Consider the following 16,933-nt stretch of genomic DNA (forward strand, 5'->3'; position numbering starts at 1 on the left):
TGGATATCATACATTGACACAGTAGAAAACATAGTACTTGGGCTTCTGCGCGCCTCTCATGAGGGAGACTAGAGGTTGCACCTCCATTTTATAAGAACCATGATCCCATGGTACTTTGCCTATGATAAGATGAATTATGCCAGGTATCTGTCCCCTTACTTTGCTCTGATGATGAACCTCCCAGAGAAGAATCCTTCTGTGTATGAGGCCTTCAAGACAAGCCAATTCTCACTGCAGCTGTCAAGTAAAAACCCCTTTGGGCAGATCCCTGTGGACCAGACTATTGAAGCCACAGTGAACAAACCACAGACTCCAGGAGGCACATCACGGTTCAGCCTGAACGCTGGAGTTATCAAGCGTTACTACATAACAACTGAGCACCGCAGTACTTTCCTGGGACAGTTAAGGGAGATGGTGCAAGGCAACAAATCAGAGCTTTGTCATGCAGAGCTACAGCAGCCAAGAATCCAGAAAGATGAGGAAGCAGTTTCAGCAGTGGTTAGCATCATACACGAATGGGTCAACCCATCTGCAGAGAAGCCGGAACTCACTAGCATCTCTACGGCAAATGCAGCCTCCAAGGACATTGCCTCTGACCTAATGAAGGCACATGAGATTGGTGAGCAATGCCATGCAACCTTCAAGGATGAGAGACTAGAGGAAGACCCATCAGCAAAGAAATTCCATGACCCAATGAAAGCCAACAAGCTGAAAACATTCAGTGATATGTGTAAGAAGAGAGAAGTATAATCAAATGGGAGGGCAATCATCTTGAAAGCAGACAGGTTTTTGTTTGGACGCACCATAGTGATGGCACAAGGGCGCAGTCTACGTATGGAGGATATCCTTTCTCATCCCCTTGGACCATTGCCCTGAGCCCTGTCCACACCAGAAGGGTTGCTGCGAAAGACAAATAAAGCTACTTTAGCCACTACCTTGCAGAAAAATGTAGCAGTAGAAAAGCAACGCCCAGGAAATTCTGCTACAGTGGTTGATGGAATGAACTTGGTCCAAAGAGTGAAAGGTAATCAAGTTACTTTCAGAGATGTTGCCACAACAATTCTGGGTGTGGCTCTGAGGGAAGGCAGTCAGAGTAGCAGAATAGATGCTGTGTTCGACACATACAAGGAGAAGTCTATCAAGAATAGTGAAAGATCTCTACGGGGTGAAGAGACTGGTCATGAGTTGCAAGATATCACAGGCACACAGATGATGTGGAGGAGCTTCCTGACCAAAGTCAGTAACAAAAATAGTCTCATTAGCCACAGTCCATGAATGCAGGAAAGCGGAGTACAGAGCAAAGTTACAGAAGATTCTGTATACAACTGTGAATGACAAATGTTACAGAATCACATCTCAAGACAGTGAGGAGGTGTCGGCTCTTCAGTGTCAACAAGAAGGTGGCCGCCTACTTCTCCATGCTGCCCATGCCACAAGAGAGATACCAATCTGTAGTGATCTGCTCAGAAGACACAGATGTCTTTAGCAGTTTGTGTCAAGATTGAGGCCCCATTGTTCCAGAAGTGTGGCACTAGAACCCATACAAGGCTCACAGACATCAGGAAGGTTGCTGTCACTGTTGGCACAGAGGTTTGTAAGTCTCTCACTGGGTTGCACACATCTACAGGATGTGACACTGTAAGCGCTTTTGCAGGCAAAGGGAAGACTAGTGCCCTAAAACTTCTGACCAGCAACAGGGAAACTCAGGACATATTCTTAGAGTTGGGTCAGGAATGGGACCTCTCCCCAGAACTGATGGACAAACTGGAGGCATTTACATGTCTCCTGTATGCCCCAAAAGGATTGGCCACCAAGGTCAATGAGCTCAGGTATCAACTCCCACCATGCAGACACTGCGTAACAAAACACGCACAGCGAGCTAACTACCAGGCTGGTATATGGAGAAGATGTTTGGAGAAGGACCCAAACCCAAGCCCTGTTGGCACAGGATGGAAGATGGAGAGAAAAGACGAATCTGAACAGTTGGAGGTGCACTGGATGGAAGGCCAGCCAACACCCGATGCCATCCTGGATCAACTGGCCTGTAACTGTCCAAAAAAATGTTCACTCCCAAGATGTATGTATGTTGCAAATGGCCTCAGGTGTACTGACATGTGTAGACTGGCAGACTGTGAGAACCAGGCATCCGCCTCAGAGGTGTGGAAAGTTCAGATGAAGACGTGGAAGACTTGGAAAATTATGATTATTAATAGGTTATGAAAGCATGGAAAACAAAGTATGGAAAGCAGTCTTTGATTAAATATGCTCATTTTACAACCAAATGGGGCCTAGGTTATGGTTGTGTGGAACCCCACATTTGAATTATTGTACTGTAATTCTCTACGCTATGACAAAAGCTTAAGATTGGTTTGATTTGATACAATATGGAAAATATCATGACTTTGATAAAACTCCAGAAATCTCTCCAAATGAGATCTTTTAACCTTTTGGGGGGGGGGGGGGGGAGAGACATTTTCTGCTGTACTGTAGTTAATACAGAATATATACAAAAAGTGATTACTTATTTGAATTCCTGAATAAATTCTCTACAAATCCAGGTGATTATATGTGTCCTAGGGCTTTTATTTACTTCTCTGTAGCGGTGTGTTATATGAACTCCTCAACCCGGGCCGCTGTTTCCTGGTCGAGGGAGCTCACCACGTAGTAGTAACGTGTGTCCTCTGAGGTTATCTGCCGAACGTGGAATTGGGCTTCTGCTTGCTGGAACCATAGGTGAGGTCGCAGTGTCCAGAAGCTTGGCAGTTTCAACGAAACCGCATGAACAGATGCGGCGTCGTTCATCTCCGGTCCAAATATCGTTTGGGCCGTCAGGGTCACCAATTGTAGCAGTGTGCTACACGCAGCACTGAAATAACGACACGGAGTCGGTAAACTGCAGTTAAAAAAAGATTTTAATCGAACTTCGCGGCCTCGCTTTAAAGCCTCCCTGATCCCGCCCTCCCCGGGCACGGATGCTGTAGGGGGGCACGTATTCACAGTCCCGCACGGGCTTTTCCCTTTGTTGGTGAAGCAGACTTGGTGCCCTTTTGGGACTGGCCTTTATGCTGGCGCGCTGGCTATTTATGAGCCGGTTCGAGTGCGCTAGGAAGTGGGTCACCCCATCTCCAAAATAAACAACAAATATTTTTATAAAAATGAAATTATTCACTCTACTGAAGTTGGGCTCTGTAACTGGGAGTGCCGCCAACGAGTTTTCAATGTTGAGAGATCACTGATGACAAAATACCACTAGGTTGAATATATATGTTGTACTTTATATTGGCCACTTTTCAGAAATGCTTATTTTAGGGTAGTGTTATAAAATGCTATCACGTATTTTCTAACTCTAGAGATGTATACCTTGCTAAAAATCACTAAGAGCATTATTCCCCTCAGATGGTACCGACCAAACCTACTGGTTCAGACTATCAGAACCACTTCCAGTAGTCCCAGAGTCAACTCCTACAACCATAAAGAAGACCCCTGAACCTGATATTGTTTCACTGCCACAAGTGTCATCTGCCAAGCAGAGTGATCCCACTTGTCAGGAATAGTGTTTATCCTACAAAATCCTCCACAGTGATTAAATCTCTAGGCCTGAATGGGACAACTTAAAATTACTATCATATGGATGTCTGTATATAATAGAGATGCATTCTGCATTGAGTTTAAAGTATGTTGTGTATTTAATATTTCAGTAAATTTTGAATGATCCGTGTGTGTGTGTATACACAATGATTAAGCATTCGTGTTTGCTGAAATAACTCATTGGGGGTTATGTTATAACGTAAATTGCATGTCACACGTTACCATTTGACACATGGGCATCTCGTTTAAAGTAAGCACAAAGTTAGACACGAATTACTGGACTCCTGTGTCTTCCTTTGAATCAGTTTAATGTTTTGAAATTACCAAACATAATGCTGGCAACGAGGAACTGCTCATTGGAGTTTAAAAGAATGAGGGTGAATCTCACTGAAACTTAATGAATATTGAAAGGCCTAGCTAGAATGGATGTGGAGAGGATGTTTCCTATAATGAGGGATTCTAGGACCACAGGGTGCACAGACTCAGAGGGACATCCATTTAGAACAGAGATGAAGAAAAACTTCTTCAGCCAGATGATGGTGAATGTGTGGAATTCATCGCCACAGATAGTTATGCAGGTCAAGGCACTGGGTATAAAGTTGGAGGTTGACACGTTCTTGATTAATCAGGGCGTCAAAGGTTACGGTGAAAAGGCAGGCAAATGGGGTTGAGACGGGTAATAAATCAGCAGTAATAGAATGGCAGAGCAGAAGCAAATGGCCTAGTTCTGCTCCTATGTCTAGTCTAAGAAAGTGATGCAGAAGTAGATGTCAGAATCTGGAGATATAAAATTTACTGGAAACACTTTAGCAGTTCAAGCAGCAACTGTGGGAGAGAAGGAATTGTTAATGTTGACAATTAGAACCATAGAACATTACAGCACAGAAACAGGCCTTTTGGCTCTTCTTGGCTGTGCCGAACCATTTTTCTGCCTAGTCCCACTGACCTGCACCTGGACCATATCCCTCCCATCAAAGCTGCTTGACCTATTGTTTCTGCAGCAGACTGCTCCTCATTTGAACTGAAATGCTCACACGTGCAACATATGAACATCCCTCCACACCCAGCCCTAAGTTTAACTCATTTAGATTTCAGTATCTATTCCACTAAATATACTTTTTCACGACTATGATTAGTGCATCTTCAACCTGTAACTTCCCTTTGGGATTTGTGCTTTTGAACCATCTGTAAGACCTAGTGTTTTTGGTTGTATCCTGAAGGATTCAGTGACCTGCACTGTTGAGAAATGCAGGTACGGCCACGAAGGCCTTTGCTGGAGCAGACTCGGGGCTGGATTGAAGTGGCGGGGCCCGGGCCTGGGCCCAAGAGCTAACAGCAAACTGAATTTTAGCTGAGGCAGGTTACAAAAAATTAAGGTATTGGGGTCGAGGACAAATGATGAACTCCGTGAGACTTTATTTGGCTTAGCGCTAAATGGACTGCAGCCATCCACAACAGACCCAGTGCTCAACTACCTTCACGGCTATGGACTCATTTTCCACGATTCTGTAGTTCACACTCAGTGTATTATTTGTTTACTTTTTAAAGATTGCATGATTTGTTCTTTTCTTCGTACATTAGATGTTTCACCGACTTTGTTGTGTGGATTTTTTTTTCACGTAGTCTAGTTTCTTTGTCTTGTGGCTGCCTGCAAGAAAATGAATCTCAAGGTCGTATATGGTATACATACTTCGATAATATATGCCACCTTATACTTTGAACTTAAATGCCACCTAAGCCTTGACATAAGCAAAACTTTCCACAGTAACTCTCAGAATGGATTAATTGAATTATAGTGTTCCAACTCAAAAAGCCACATGAATAGGAAATGAACATTGTTGCAAACTCTGTGGCACATCAACGAACAGCATGTGTATCAAACTTTACAAGTTGCTGCTTGTTTGTGCTTACATTCTAGAAAGGTAGGGGTGGATCCTGCATCACTGAATGCAAACAGTTAACAGCCAGAAATCATCATGTGACATTGCGAGGCTCACCTCAGAAAGGTACAAATCACAACTTTTCCCCGAAGAGCCTTGTTTTGAAAAGGTCAAATTAAGTAACAATTGCAGCTATTGAAATCAATTCAACCTTGAATTATACGAGGGGTGATGGATAAGTTCGTGGCCTAAGGTAGAAGGAGTCAATTTTAGAAAATCTACCACATTTACATAGTCCCCTCCTCCATTTACACATTTAGTCCAGCGGTCATGGAGCATACGGATCTTGGACCTCCAGAAAATGTCCACAGCAAGGGTGATTGATAAGTTCGTGGCCTAAGGTAGAAAGAGATGAGTTATTAACCAAACTTTTTGCATAAAATCACTCAGAGTTGAACTGCATATGCATGTAACAAGAGCTGTATAACTCATCGCTTTCTACCTTAGGCCACAAACTTATCAATCACCCCTTGTATTTACATCAGCCAAATTGCTGAAATACCCTGGCAAAATTTGCTGTACAATTTGTTCTCTGCATCTTTTTTCACCCACTAGAAAGTTATCTTCCACTACTGGCCACTGGAGTAGTTCCAGATAAGTGCACATCAAATGTTATTGCTTTGTTCAAGAAAGGGAGTAGGGATAACCCTGGGAATTATAGACCTGTGAGTCTTACCTTAGTGATGGGCAAATTACTGTAGACAAACTATAGCGACAGGACTTGCGAGTATTTGGAGAAGCATTGTGTGATCAGGGGTAGTCAGGATAGGTTTGTGAGAGGCAGGTCATGCTTCAAAAGCCTGAATATATTAAGGATGTGGCAAATGACATTCATGAAGGTAGAGCAGTGGATGTGGTGTATATGTAACATTATAAAATCTCTAGTTTGGTAACATCTGAAGTACTGCATACAATTCTGATGGCCTCACTTGCTGAAGGTGCAGAAGAGCTTTTCCAGGATGTTGCTGCTGCCTGGTTTAGAAGGCATGTGCTATCATGACAGGCTGGACAAACTTGGGTTGTTTTCTTTGGAGTAGCAGAGGCTGAAGGGAGATCTGATAGCTTGTAAGTGGCATAGATAAGAATAAGAGAAGATAGGGAGCATCTGTTTCCCAGGATAGAAATGTCTAAATACCAGAGAGCATAAATTGAAGGTGAGAGAGGGAAAGTTCAAAAGGGGATGCGAGGAGCAAGTTATTTTACTCCGAGAGTGGTGGATGCCTGGGATGCATTGTCTGGTATGGTGGTAGAGGTAAATACATTAGAGATTGTTAAGAGGCACAGAAAGGCACATAGATGTGAGGAAAATGGACGGATATGGGCATTGTGTAGGTGGGACAGATTACTTTTTGGGTGTTTTGATTTACTTTCCAGCTGGTTTGTTCCAATGTTGTACTGTTCTAGGTTCTGTGTCCTATTTGATAAAGGATCCCCATGGTGTGCTTATTCTGAAAGTCAGGAGGCACTGGATCCCAGGAAAATTGGTTGTGTGGATTCAGAATTAGCTTGCTCATAGAAGGCAGATAGTGGCAGTGAATGGAGAGTATTCTGCTTGGAGCTCAGTGACCAATAGTGTTCTGCAGGGATCTGTTCAGTGACCCTGCTCTTCCTGATTTTTGTAAATTACTTGGGTGTGGAAGTGATAAGGTGGGTTGGTAGGTTTGCAGATGGCATAAAGGATGGTGGAATTGTGGGTAGAATTATAAAACAGTACAGCGTTGTAACAGGCCCTTCAGCCCATCTAGTCAGTACCAAACCTTTCAAACTGCCTAGACCCATCAATTTGCACTTGGACCATAGTCCTACCGTCCATATTCCTATCCAAACTCCCCCAAAACGTTGAAATCGAACTCACATGCACCGTCAGCTCGTTCCTCCCTTGCATGACCCTCAGAGTGAAGAAGCTTCACCTCTTATTCCCCTTAAACTTTTCATCTTTTACCCATAACACACAACCTCTAGTTGTAGATACACCCAACCCTCAGTGGAAAAACACTGCTTGCACATACCCTATCTATACCCCTTATTAAAAAAAATGCCATTTGTTATCCCATAACAGCTTTGTAGACAGTATTTCAACATTTTACTGCACTAATCTAAATTCACTCAATTCTTTAAAGATAGCGTATTATCAAAACACTGAAATCAAAAACGTTTATCTTTTCACTTCTCATTTGAAGAAGGAGTACAGTCGGCCCTCCATATCAGCGGAGGATTGGTTCCGGGACCATCCAGAGATACCAAAAGAGGCGGATACTTAAGTCCCTTATATAAAATGGCATTGTATTTCCATATAACTTACGCACATCCTCCCATATGCTTTAAATCATTTCTAGATTACTTATATCTAATGCAATGTAAATACTATGGAAATAGCTGTTATACTGTATTGTTTAGGTAATAATGACAAGAAATGTCTGTTCATGTTCAGTACAGACGCAACCACTGTAGCTCTTCTGGGAACGCTGATGCCGCCTTGGCATCAGCTGATCCCCATTCTCCCGTGATCTTTAAGTTCTTGAGACTGTGGCGCTTTACATAGCTAGCCATCCCTTACTAGCTTTAAACTCCTTCCTCTCGCTCACAAGTAGCGAACGAACCAGACGCAAGGCGAACAATGCTCAAACAAGGAGTAATCATCTCCAGATTACAGTACTTATAATACCTAATACAATGGAAATGCTGTGTAAGTAGTTGTTACTGTATTGTTCAGGGAATAAGGACGCTTTGGAGGAGGCTCAATAATACTAAAGTCAGGATCTGTGGAGGTTGTGCACTTTGGCAAGCGATATGCCACTTTTCAAAAGATCTAAGATTTCTAATTTCTCGTCGAAAGATAGCACTTTACACTTCCTCTTAGCCTTTGAGGAATTGCTCTGACCACTGAATTGCTATTGGGAACCATTTTTTCACAGAAACAAAGCAGCGACCGAATGAAAAGCCAGGCAAACAATGCTCAAACGAGTGCTGGAGAGAGAACTTCCTGGTTTTCCCGATCCGCAGCTGGTTGAATGCGCGCATGCGGAACCCATGGGTAAGGAGGGCCGACCATACAAGATTTATCCCTTAAACAAGTCTGACTGGATCTCACTGTTTTCTTGGAAGTTAATACAGCCAAAATACAGCAGTACAAAGAACAATTTTTATTTAGTTATACAGTACAATAACAGGCCCTTCCAGCCCAAGCCTACACTACCTAATTATACATGTGACCTAGTAAACAACTATCCCACGTCTTTGGAATATGGGAGCATTCAACATCAACTGCCTACAAAAGTCCTATCTAGTTTGATATCATCTTTAGCAAATTAGAACTCCAAGGAATCTCCACATCCTCCACTTGCTGGAGGGCAGATTAATCTTTCTAAATACTTGCAACATTCCACTCCAATTGATTGTGATCTTTCTAGCATAATACGATTTTCCCATACACTGTTGATCTCAGGACAGAAAACATCCTTACAAAAACAAAACATTTCTTGCCTCATTGTTCTGTTGTAGAATAATCAGAACATACATTACTGAACAAAAATATATCTCACCAGATAAGTTAAATCTTATGTTTCTAAACTTTTTGCAAAAATGGAAACATTACAATTTTCAGCAATCTACTGAGACTACGATAAATGATCCTGCAACAGTAACTTTCTCAGAAGTTTACACATTTGTTACAGCAATAATCAAATAAGTCTCCAACCACCTAGGCTTGGTCATCTTTAAGATAAAAAGATCCCAGAAATCACACATTATTGTCACAGTTTAATAAAACACAGTATTCATCATTCAGACGTCCCAGGATACTACATAGTAATTAAATAACCCAAATGCAAAAGTTTAAATACTGATTAGGCAATTTCTGCTACTTTGTTGCAGGCTTCAAAGGACTGAGAATTCTATTTTTTCTCCAAAAAACTAACAAACTTTTAGAGGTAGAATGCATGTAAAGTGTTGTCTAAACCAAGACTAATCTCAAATTTACCAATAAATGTAAGAAAGGTTTGTGGAAAAAAGGTGGAGATTCAACTTCACGAGTAAGTAGGAAAGAAAACTGAAATAACCGATGTACATGGTCTTCAAATGTAACCTCACTCAGGTTGGGTAGCAACTTTTCACTGGAAAAAGGGCAGTTGTATCAAGGCTGTTTCCATTGCAGCATGGTACATTCCCCTCAGCCCACGAAGTGTTACATTTTAACCTATCAATCTAACCCTACCCTCCTAAATAGATCTCCATTCTTCTATCATCCATATGCCCAAGAGTCTCTTAAATGTTCCTAATGTATCTGACTCCACCACCATCCGTGGCAGTGCACTCCATAAAACCACTGGGTAAAAATAAAATACCTTTGGCATCCCTTGTTACTTTCCTCCAATTACTTTAAAATTATATCCCCTCTTATTGGCCATTTCCACCCTGGGAAAAAGTCTTGACTATCCACTCAATATATGCCTCTTATCACCTTGTACTTCTCTAACAAGTCACTTTTCATCTAAGACCATTATAACAGACTATTTGTAAAACTGCTGAATAAAACTAAAAGTTGAGCTTTAGAGTGGACAGCCTTTTCCAAAATCAAAGCATAAATGATGTAACCTCATCATGAACATCACTACTGTGCCTGTTCCCAATACCCTTCAATTTCCCATAGCCAAAATATACCTGACCGCCATTAATCTCAGCACAGGAATTGAAAGATTCACACCCCTTAATTTTAGTCTTAAATTGGAAACCCCTTATTCTGAAGTACAACTTCAGTTCTACATTTGCCCAGGAGAGGAAAAGCCTTCATTGTATTTACCTGTCAAGTTCCCCTTGAATTCAATGGTCATTGAGTCATAACTCAAATTCCAGTGTCCTTCCTTGCAAAGTAATCCCTTCAACCCAAGAAACAATGTAGCAAATCTTTTCTGAACTGCTAAGTATATCCCATCCTAAAACTGCACACAGATGTGGTCTTATCAAAATTCGTGTTGGCGAGTGGCCTAGTGGATAAGACATCTGAAGGTCACTGGTTCGAGCCTCAGCTGAGGCAGCGTGTCCCTGGGCAAGGCACTTAACAACACATTGCTCTGCGATGACATCATTGCTAAGCTGCTTGGGTCCTAGTGCCCTTCCCTTGGACAACATCGGTGGGGTGGAGAGGGGAAGGCTTGCAGCTTGGGCAACTGCCGGTCTCCCATACAACCCTGCCCAAGCCTGCACCCTGGAAACCTTCCAAGGCGCAAATCCATGGTCTCATGAGACTAACGGATGCCCATATATTATCAAAATTCTAAATTCCTGAAACATTCTATATCCTAAACACAAGGAAATCTGCAGATGCTGGAAATTCAAGCAACACACACAAAATCCTGGTGGAACGCAGCAGACCAGGCAGCATCTATAGGAAGAAGGGTCTCGGCCCGAAACGTCAAGTGCTTCTTCCTATAGATGCTGCCTGGCCTGCTGCGTTCCACCAGCATTTTATGTGTGTTGATTCTATATCCTATTTCCTTCCTTAATTGATAACTTTGCATACAGATAAAACACATGAGAACATCCACAACCTCATGTACAGCAGCATCTTGCACTTTCTCCGCTTAATGTTTTGTCTTGTCTCTACTCCTTAAAGTGGTTAGACATGATGCCTACTGTGTCCAAAACTATCGCACTTTACACTTGGTCCTTCTTACATCTTGCATTCCTACCTGATATCAAAGCTTGGCCACACATGTCCCCATAAGACATTAATTCAGATGAAGTGTCAATCACTCTCAACTTGCCAACCTCAAAATGAGCCACTTACTGTAAAACTGCCAAACAGGCAGCCCTTTATGATCAGTGCCAATGGTTACCTCCAGCCACTATGAGTGCTCCTGATGCATTTTAAACATAAAACTTAATTATCTTGATTATCAAAACAAATTCAAAGTAAGGAGATCTTTACTTGTTTACTATGTAATAAATGAATCCAAACTATTTCACAATAACAGGTGTTATTAAGTTGTGTTAGATTTGCAGTTTTCTTGCTCCGTTAGACTTTCCCAAAAGATGAAGTATTTATTCCAAAATGTTTCATTATCACTGTGATCACTTCTAATAAAACCCAAGATTTTGGCACATCAGGTCTCTAGATCCATTAGCTTCATTTCTATGATTACGGCCATTGTTCAATTTTGCTTTCAGATTTTCTACTATAGGGGGACCTTTAGTGTCTATATTGTAAATGCAAAAGTTTCTCCAATTCTCTTCCATTTCCATATTCCTCATTCTTCAGTCTCATCCTCTGCTGACGCTCCACTTTTATTTTGTAGATCTCACTGCCTATTAACCTTTCTTGCACAATTACCATGTCCTTTCCTTTGTTTGCTGATCTAATGTTTTTGCAGCATTTTGTTTTCCTAATTATAGCCAAGCTAAACTTGAGCTTGAGAAAGGTGGTCTGCCCTTGCCTATTTTTTTTTGGAAAATATTTTTTGAAGTGTCTGCCACTGAATTTATCGTGTTTTACTTCTGTTTTCCCACTACAGCTACCATCCACTGTAACAAAGTGCTTTGAGAGGTTGGTGATGAAACATATCAACTCCTGCCTGAGGAGCAACTTGGATCTGCTCCAGTTTCCCTAATGTCACAAGTCAACAACAGATGACATTTTATTGGCTCCTCGCTCTAACCTGGAACATCTGGACAGTAAAGGTGCATGCATCAGGATGTTCTTCACTGACTACAGCTTTGCATTCAATACAATCATCCCCTCAAAACTAATCAGTAAGCTCCAAGACCTAGGCCTCAATAACTCCTTGTGCAGCTGGGTCCTCAATGTCCTCACTTCAGCCAGTTCGGACTGGCAACATCTCTTCCACTATCGCCATCAGCACAGGTGCACCACAAGGCTGTGTACTTAGTCCCCTGCTCTGCTCGCTTTGACTGTGAGGCTAACACAGCTCAATTGCCAAATTGATGTTTGCTGACAACTCCACTGTCATTGGCCAAACAAACCAAAGGTGGTGGCAAATCAGCATATAGGAAGGAGAGGGAAAATATGGCTGAGTTGTGTCATAACAACATCTCACTCAAATGTCAGCAAGACCAAGGAACTGATTATTGACTACAGGAGGAGACTGGAGGTCTATGAGCCAGTCCTCATCAGGGGATCAGAGATGTAGAGGGTCAGCAACTTTAATTTCCTTGGGATTATCATTTCAGAGGATCTGTCCTATTATCTAGCATATAAATGCCATTACAAAGAAAGCACAGCAGTACTCTGCTTTGTTAGAAGTTTGCAAAGATTCAGCATGTCATCTATAACTTCGGCAAACATCTCTAAATGTGCGGTGTAGAGTATACTGGTTGGTTACAACATGGCCTAGTATGGAAACACCAATGCCCTTGTACAGAAAAGCCTATAAATAGTAGTAGATACAGCCAGCAGGTTGTGGGTAAACCCCCCTCCCCCAGCCACCGAGCACATCGGCGTTGAACGTTGTCGCAGGAAAACAGCATCCATCAGGCCATGTTCCTTTCTCGCTGCTGCCATCAGGAAGTACATGACCTTCAGGAACAGTTATTACCGCTCAACCATCAGGCTCTTGAACCTGAGGGGATAACTTCAATCACTCCAACCATGAACTGTACCCACAACCTAGGTACTCACTTTCAAGGTCTCTTCGTTTTGTTCTCGATATTTATAGTTTATTTTGTTTTATTTCTTTCTGTATTTTCAGTTTGTTGTCTTTTTCACATTGGTTGTTTGTCCATCGTTAAGTGTGTTCTTTCACTGATTCTATTGTGTATCTTTGTACTTACTGTGGCCATCCAAAAGAAAATGAATTTCATGGTTATATGTCACCATATACATGTAATATACTTTGAACTACAGCTCTGAGCCATTGAGTTAGTGTAATTAATACAAAGGAAAAATGATCAACCACAAAATAGAATGTCATCCAGAAGAATTTCATTCTAAGTAAATCTGAGGTACCTAGATAAATACGAGCAAATGCAGCTTAAGGTAGTTTGTCTATAAAGTAGCTATCTCTTCCAGAAGTACATGTTTTCCAGCAACCAGTCTGAGGCGAAGTAAAAGAGTTTTCATAACTCAGACTCATCAGTGACTAGGGCACTAAAGACTGGTCTTTAATAGAACAGCATGAAAATATGCATTTATACATACCCAACAAGCCTTCTCAAGTGTCCATGGATGCAGAATTCAGCAGGGCTTTCTACCCCGTGCCTGTGAAAGGAACAAAAACATGTAAATACTCCATAGTTTGGGAATGGACATGGGTGAACATCTGAGTACTTCCATGCACACTAGATTTACATCACACAAGGGCAGCATGCAACTCAAGCTTTTACAAATAGTAACAAACTTCAAATTTAAAGATTGGAAAATAGATAAAGTAAAAAATTAGTCTTAAAATTGACAATATCTAATGCATTTTATTACTGCTTGAGGACAAAAATCAAATTTTCTTTTAAAGTTTTACCTGCACTGATCTACATTTTGTGTGCTTTGTTTCAGGTTTTAATTTAAAGCATTCAGCGTTTAGCAAGAGTTGCATTACATTCATGTTATGATGGGCAAATTTAGACTCTTTAATCAAGACAGGGTTAAAACAGAACAAGTTTATCACTAGTTAACACTAATTAGAAATTTATTTGCCTATTTTCCTATTTTAATGTTTGGAAGTTTACATTTTTTAACAATTTATAACTATAATAGTTACCAAGAAAGGTTGTATATACACATCAGTGCCTTAAAATTAGAGATTTAGCATTACGGTTACCTTGTGCATTTTGCGAGGTGGTTAAGGTTTAGTCATCCGTCCTGCGATATATTCCTTTAAAAAAATCAGCCATCATCTTTCATTTCATCATAAAGACATTGAGCCATGTAAACTGACTGGGATTGCCGAGACTTAGTCACATTAACACTGAAAATTGCAAATACATTTTAAAATTCAGTATAGAAAGACATTAACTTTTTTTGTAGTCATTAACCTCGTGCATTTTTTTTTGTTTGGTGTTTGTTAACTGTGACATCGGTTATTAGACTCCAAACACTGCAGTGCTCAGGACCCCTGTTTGGCATAATATCAAACGTAAGATTTTAACGGTGTTAGTCACAAAATAGAATCTACAAGGAATATTTTGTCTTTTAACAGTTTATGGTGAAACAGTGGTCTTACCTCTATCTTCTTTATGTTTTGTTCACATAAAATGCAGGCATAAAAAGTCCGCTATGTTTATTTTAACAGATGAAACCATTTGTGTGTTTATTTCACCGTTTCTGTACATATTAACCAAAATACATGCAACAGGTTTAAACTGTTTTCTTTTAACTTTCAACTCAATCCAAGGACTTTAACCAAACTATTTTTTGTTGGTAAAATAAAATCATTAGAACACCAAGGTCTTTAAATTTAGTGAAAGTGTTTATTGTACTGCAGGAAAAAGTTTTTATTTCTAAGGAAAAGAGGGAATTCGATTTAGTTCTATACAAAAGAATTGAACTTTATTGACAAACTGTTGCAACTGTGTCTGACAAATGTTTAGCTACCTATTTAGGCAGGCTCACACAGGAGTGTAATGCATGTTTATGACCAGGCACAGATTAAAGATAACAGACAATTGTGGTTATAAACTTCCAACTACACACACACACTCAATTTTAGCTGCAGTGTCCCTTTTTACATTAGCAGAAAGACCCACTCAAAAATCGCCATAAGCATAGAGAAGGGAAATGGAAAAAATCGTATGATGGAGAATTGGGAATGAAATGAAGAAAATCCAAGAGCTTCCAAAATTATTTCTGACATGATGAACGATAAATTTAGGTAAATGTTCAACTTCAAGTTACTAAAAACGCCTGAATATAAAGATCCCAGCTACCCAAATTCTTGAAACACTTTTATACAAAAAGATAGATACCCTCCATGAAATGCAAGTTGTTACAGATCCAATGAACATTGCTTCAACATAAAAATCCTGAAGCGCATGACTGTAATCTATCCACAAGTACACAAATAAATATAATGGTGTCAAAAGTCCTTCGATGTTTTTTCCTTTGACATCACTAATGTTCAGCATATACTGCGGAAATATGCATTCTGCCTCAGGTAACCCAAGTTCATGGAAGATCAATAGGGGAAAAGACAATCAAATTCACCACAAGCTGAAACTACAGCAGTTTTTGCAACGGTTCCTGGCAGGGCTGACAATTACATTGTTGAAGATGCCCACCTAATAACTCAAATTTCAATACAATGCTAAGGAACATAACAGCCAAGTAGAGAGCAAACACTGGGAGTTAAATGGCTGTCGCAGACTGTCCATTTGAGAATAATGTTCAATTTGGAGTATACAGTAATGCACTTTCCATAATTCAAATCAACCCATATTGATAAAATAAAATTATGTTCTATTCCAGATGCCAAGCTGGCACTTATATTGAACAATCCGATTAATAATAAGAAAGGACAGCAACCAAGCTTTCTGCAAGCTGGAAGCAAATTTGTTAAAGAATATTTACATTGACAATGTATTTCTCTTCCACCAGAAGTGAAAACGTTGCCTTGGGCAATTCTAATGGATCACCAACATGTAAATCTTGGTAGGGTCTTTGAAAAATAAAACACACACAAATTAAATGTACACAACATCCCTTTATAAAAATCCTTAAGATTTGCTTTCTGGTTAAACTAGTCTTTATCTGATATTGAAATACTACTTAGGTTTAAAACAATAGACTAATACAAGCCTCAAACACTAAGGATAGTACCAAAGAGACTGGCGAAGCTTCATTAAAATGAATAATTCTGTAAAGAGGCAGAGGGTGAATGGAATGTGGCGAAGATTTGATTTAACAAGTTTGAAATGCAGCTCATTTAATCCAATGGGATTCTGCAACTCCAAAGATCATTTAAAACATTGTCTGAACTGAATCAAAAATGTCCAGGTAAACAAGCCTTAATATACCTACATAGCAGAATGAAATTCAAATGGCAAATAAAGGCCATCTTTACACATACATGTAAATTGACAGATGTGCCAACAGTATAAAAACAAAAGCAAAGCATTCTAATCATTTGGGTTCAGCTAGAACTCATCGCCTGCTAATTTACTGAAACAATCATGCCAGAGTTGCACTATCATAGGTTTTAATTATCTAGACATGTACATAAATCAGTCCACCCAGTAAAATTTCCAGAGTAGAAAACAAACGGACTATTACTTGTCTCACAGCTGATAACAAGATGGTGACCACAGAAGATTGAAGCAATTTATAAGGACGCACACAAGGTTGGTTGGAGGCTGGCCTTAGTATCGCCCGTAAGGATGTTCTCTGTACATTCCCTTCAGTGGCCTTGCTGGTGCCTTCCTGCTTGTTCGTCCTGCATTCCATTCCTCCTGACCTGTAAATA

At 40.5% G+C, this 16,933-nt stretch overlaps 1 protein-coding gene across 6 annotated transcripts in view; it reads right to left on the reverse strand.

The window, feature by feature from the left end:
- The window catches only part of LOC140719736 (KH domain-containing, RNA-binding, signal transduction-associated protein 1-like), a 66,171-nt gene that overhangs the window by 28,425 nt on the left and 20,813 nt on the right, over nt 1-16,933 (reverse strand). For 3 of the 6 annotated variants that reach the window (XM_073034567.1, XM_073034565.1, XM_073034566.1), the window contains one exon: nt 14,926-16,924. In XM_073034567.1, coding sequence (XP_072890668.1) covers nt 16,830-16,924 — 95 coding nt within the window. In that variant the 3' untranslated portion in view covers nt 14,926-16,829. Of the gene's footprint in view, nt 1-2,895; nt 5,865-13,680; nt 13,741-14,925; nt 16,925-16,933 lie in introns of those variants that run through there. The other 3 variants (XR_012096989.1, XR_012096988.1, XR_012096987.1) reach the window with 3 other exon arrangements.

Source organism: Hemitrygon akajei, chromosome 32 (genome assembly GCF_048418815.1).
Source record: "Hemitrygon akajei chromosome 32, sHemAka1.3, whole genome shotgun sequence".
Taxonomy (NCBI): Eukaryota; Metazoa; Chordata; class Chondrichthyes; order Myliobatiformes; family Dasyatidae; genus Hemitrygon; species Hemitrygon akajei.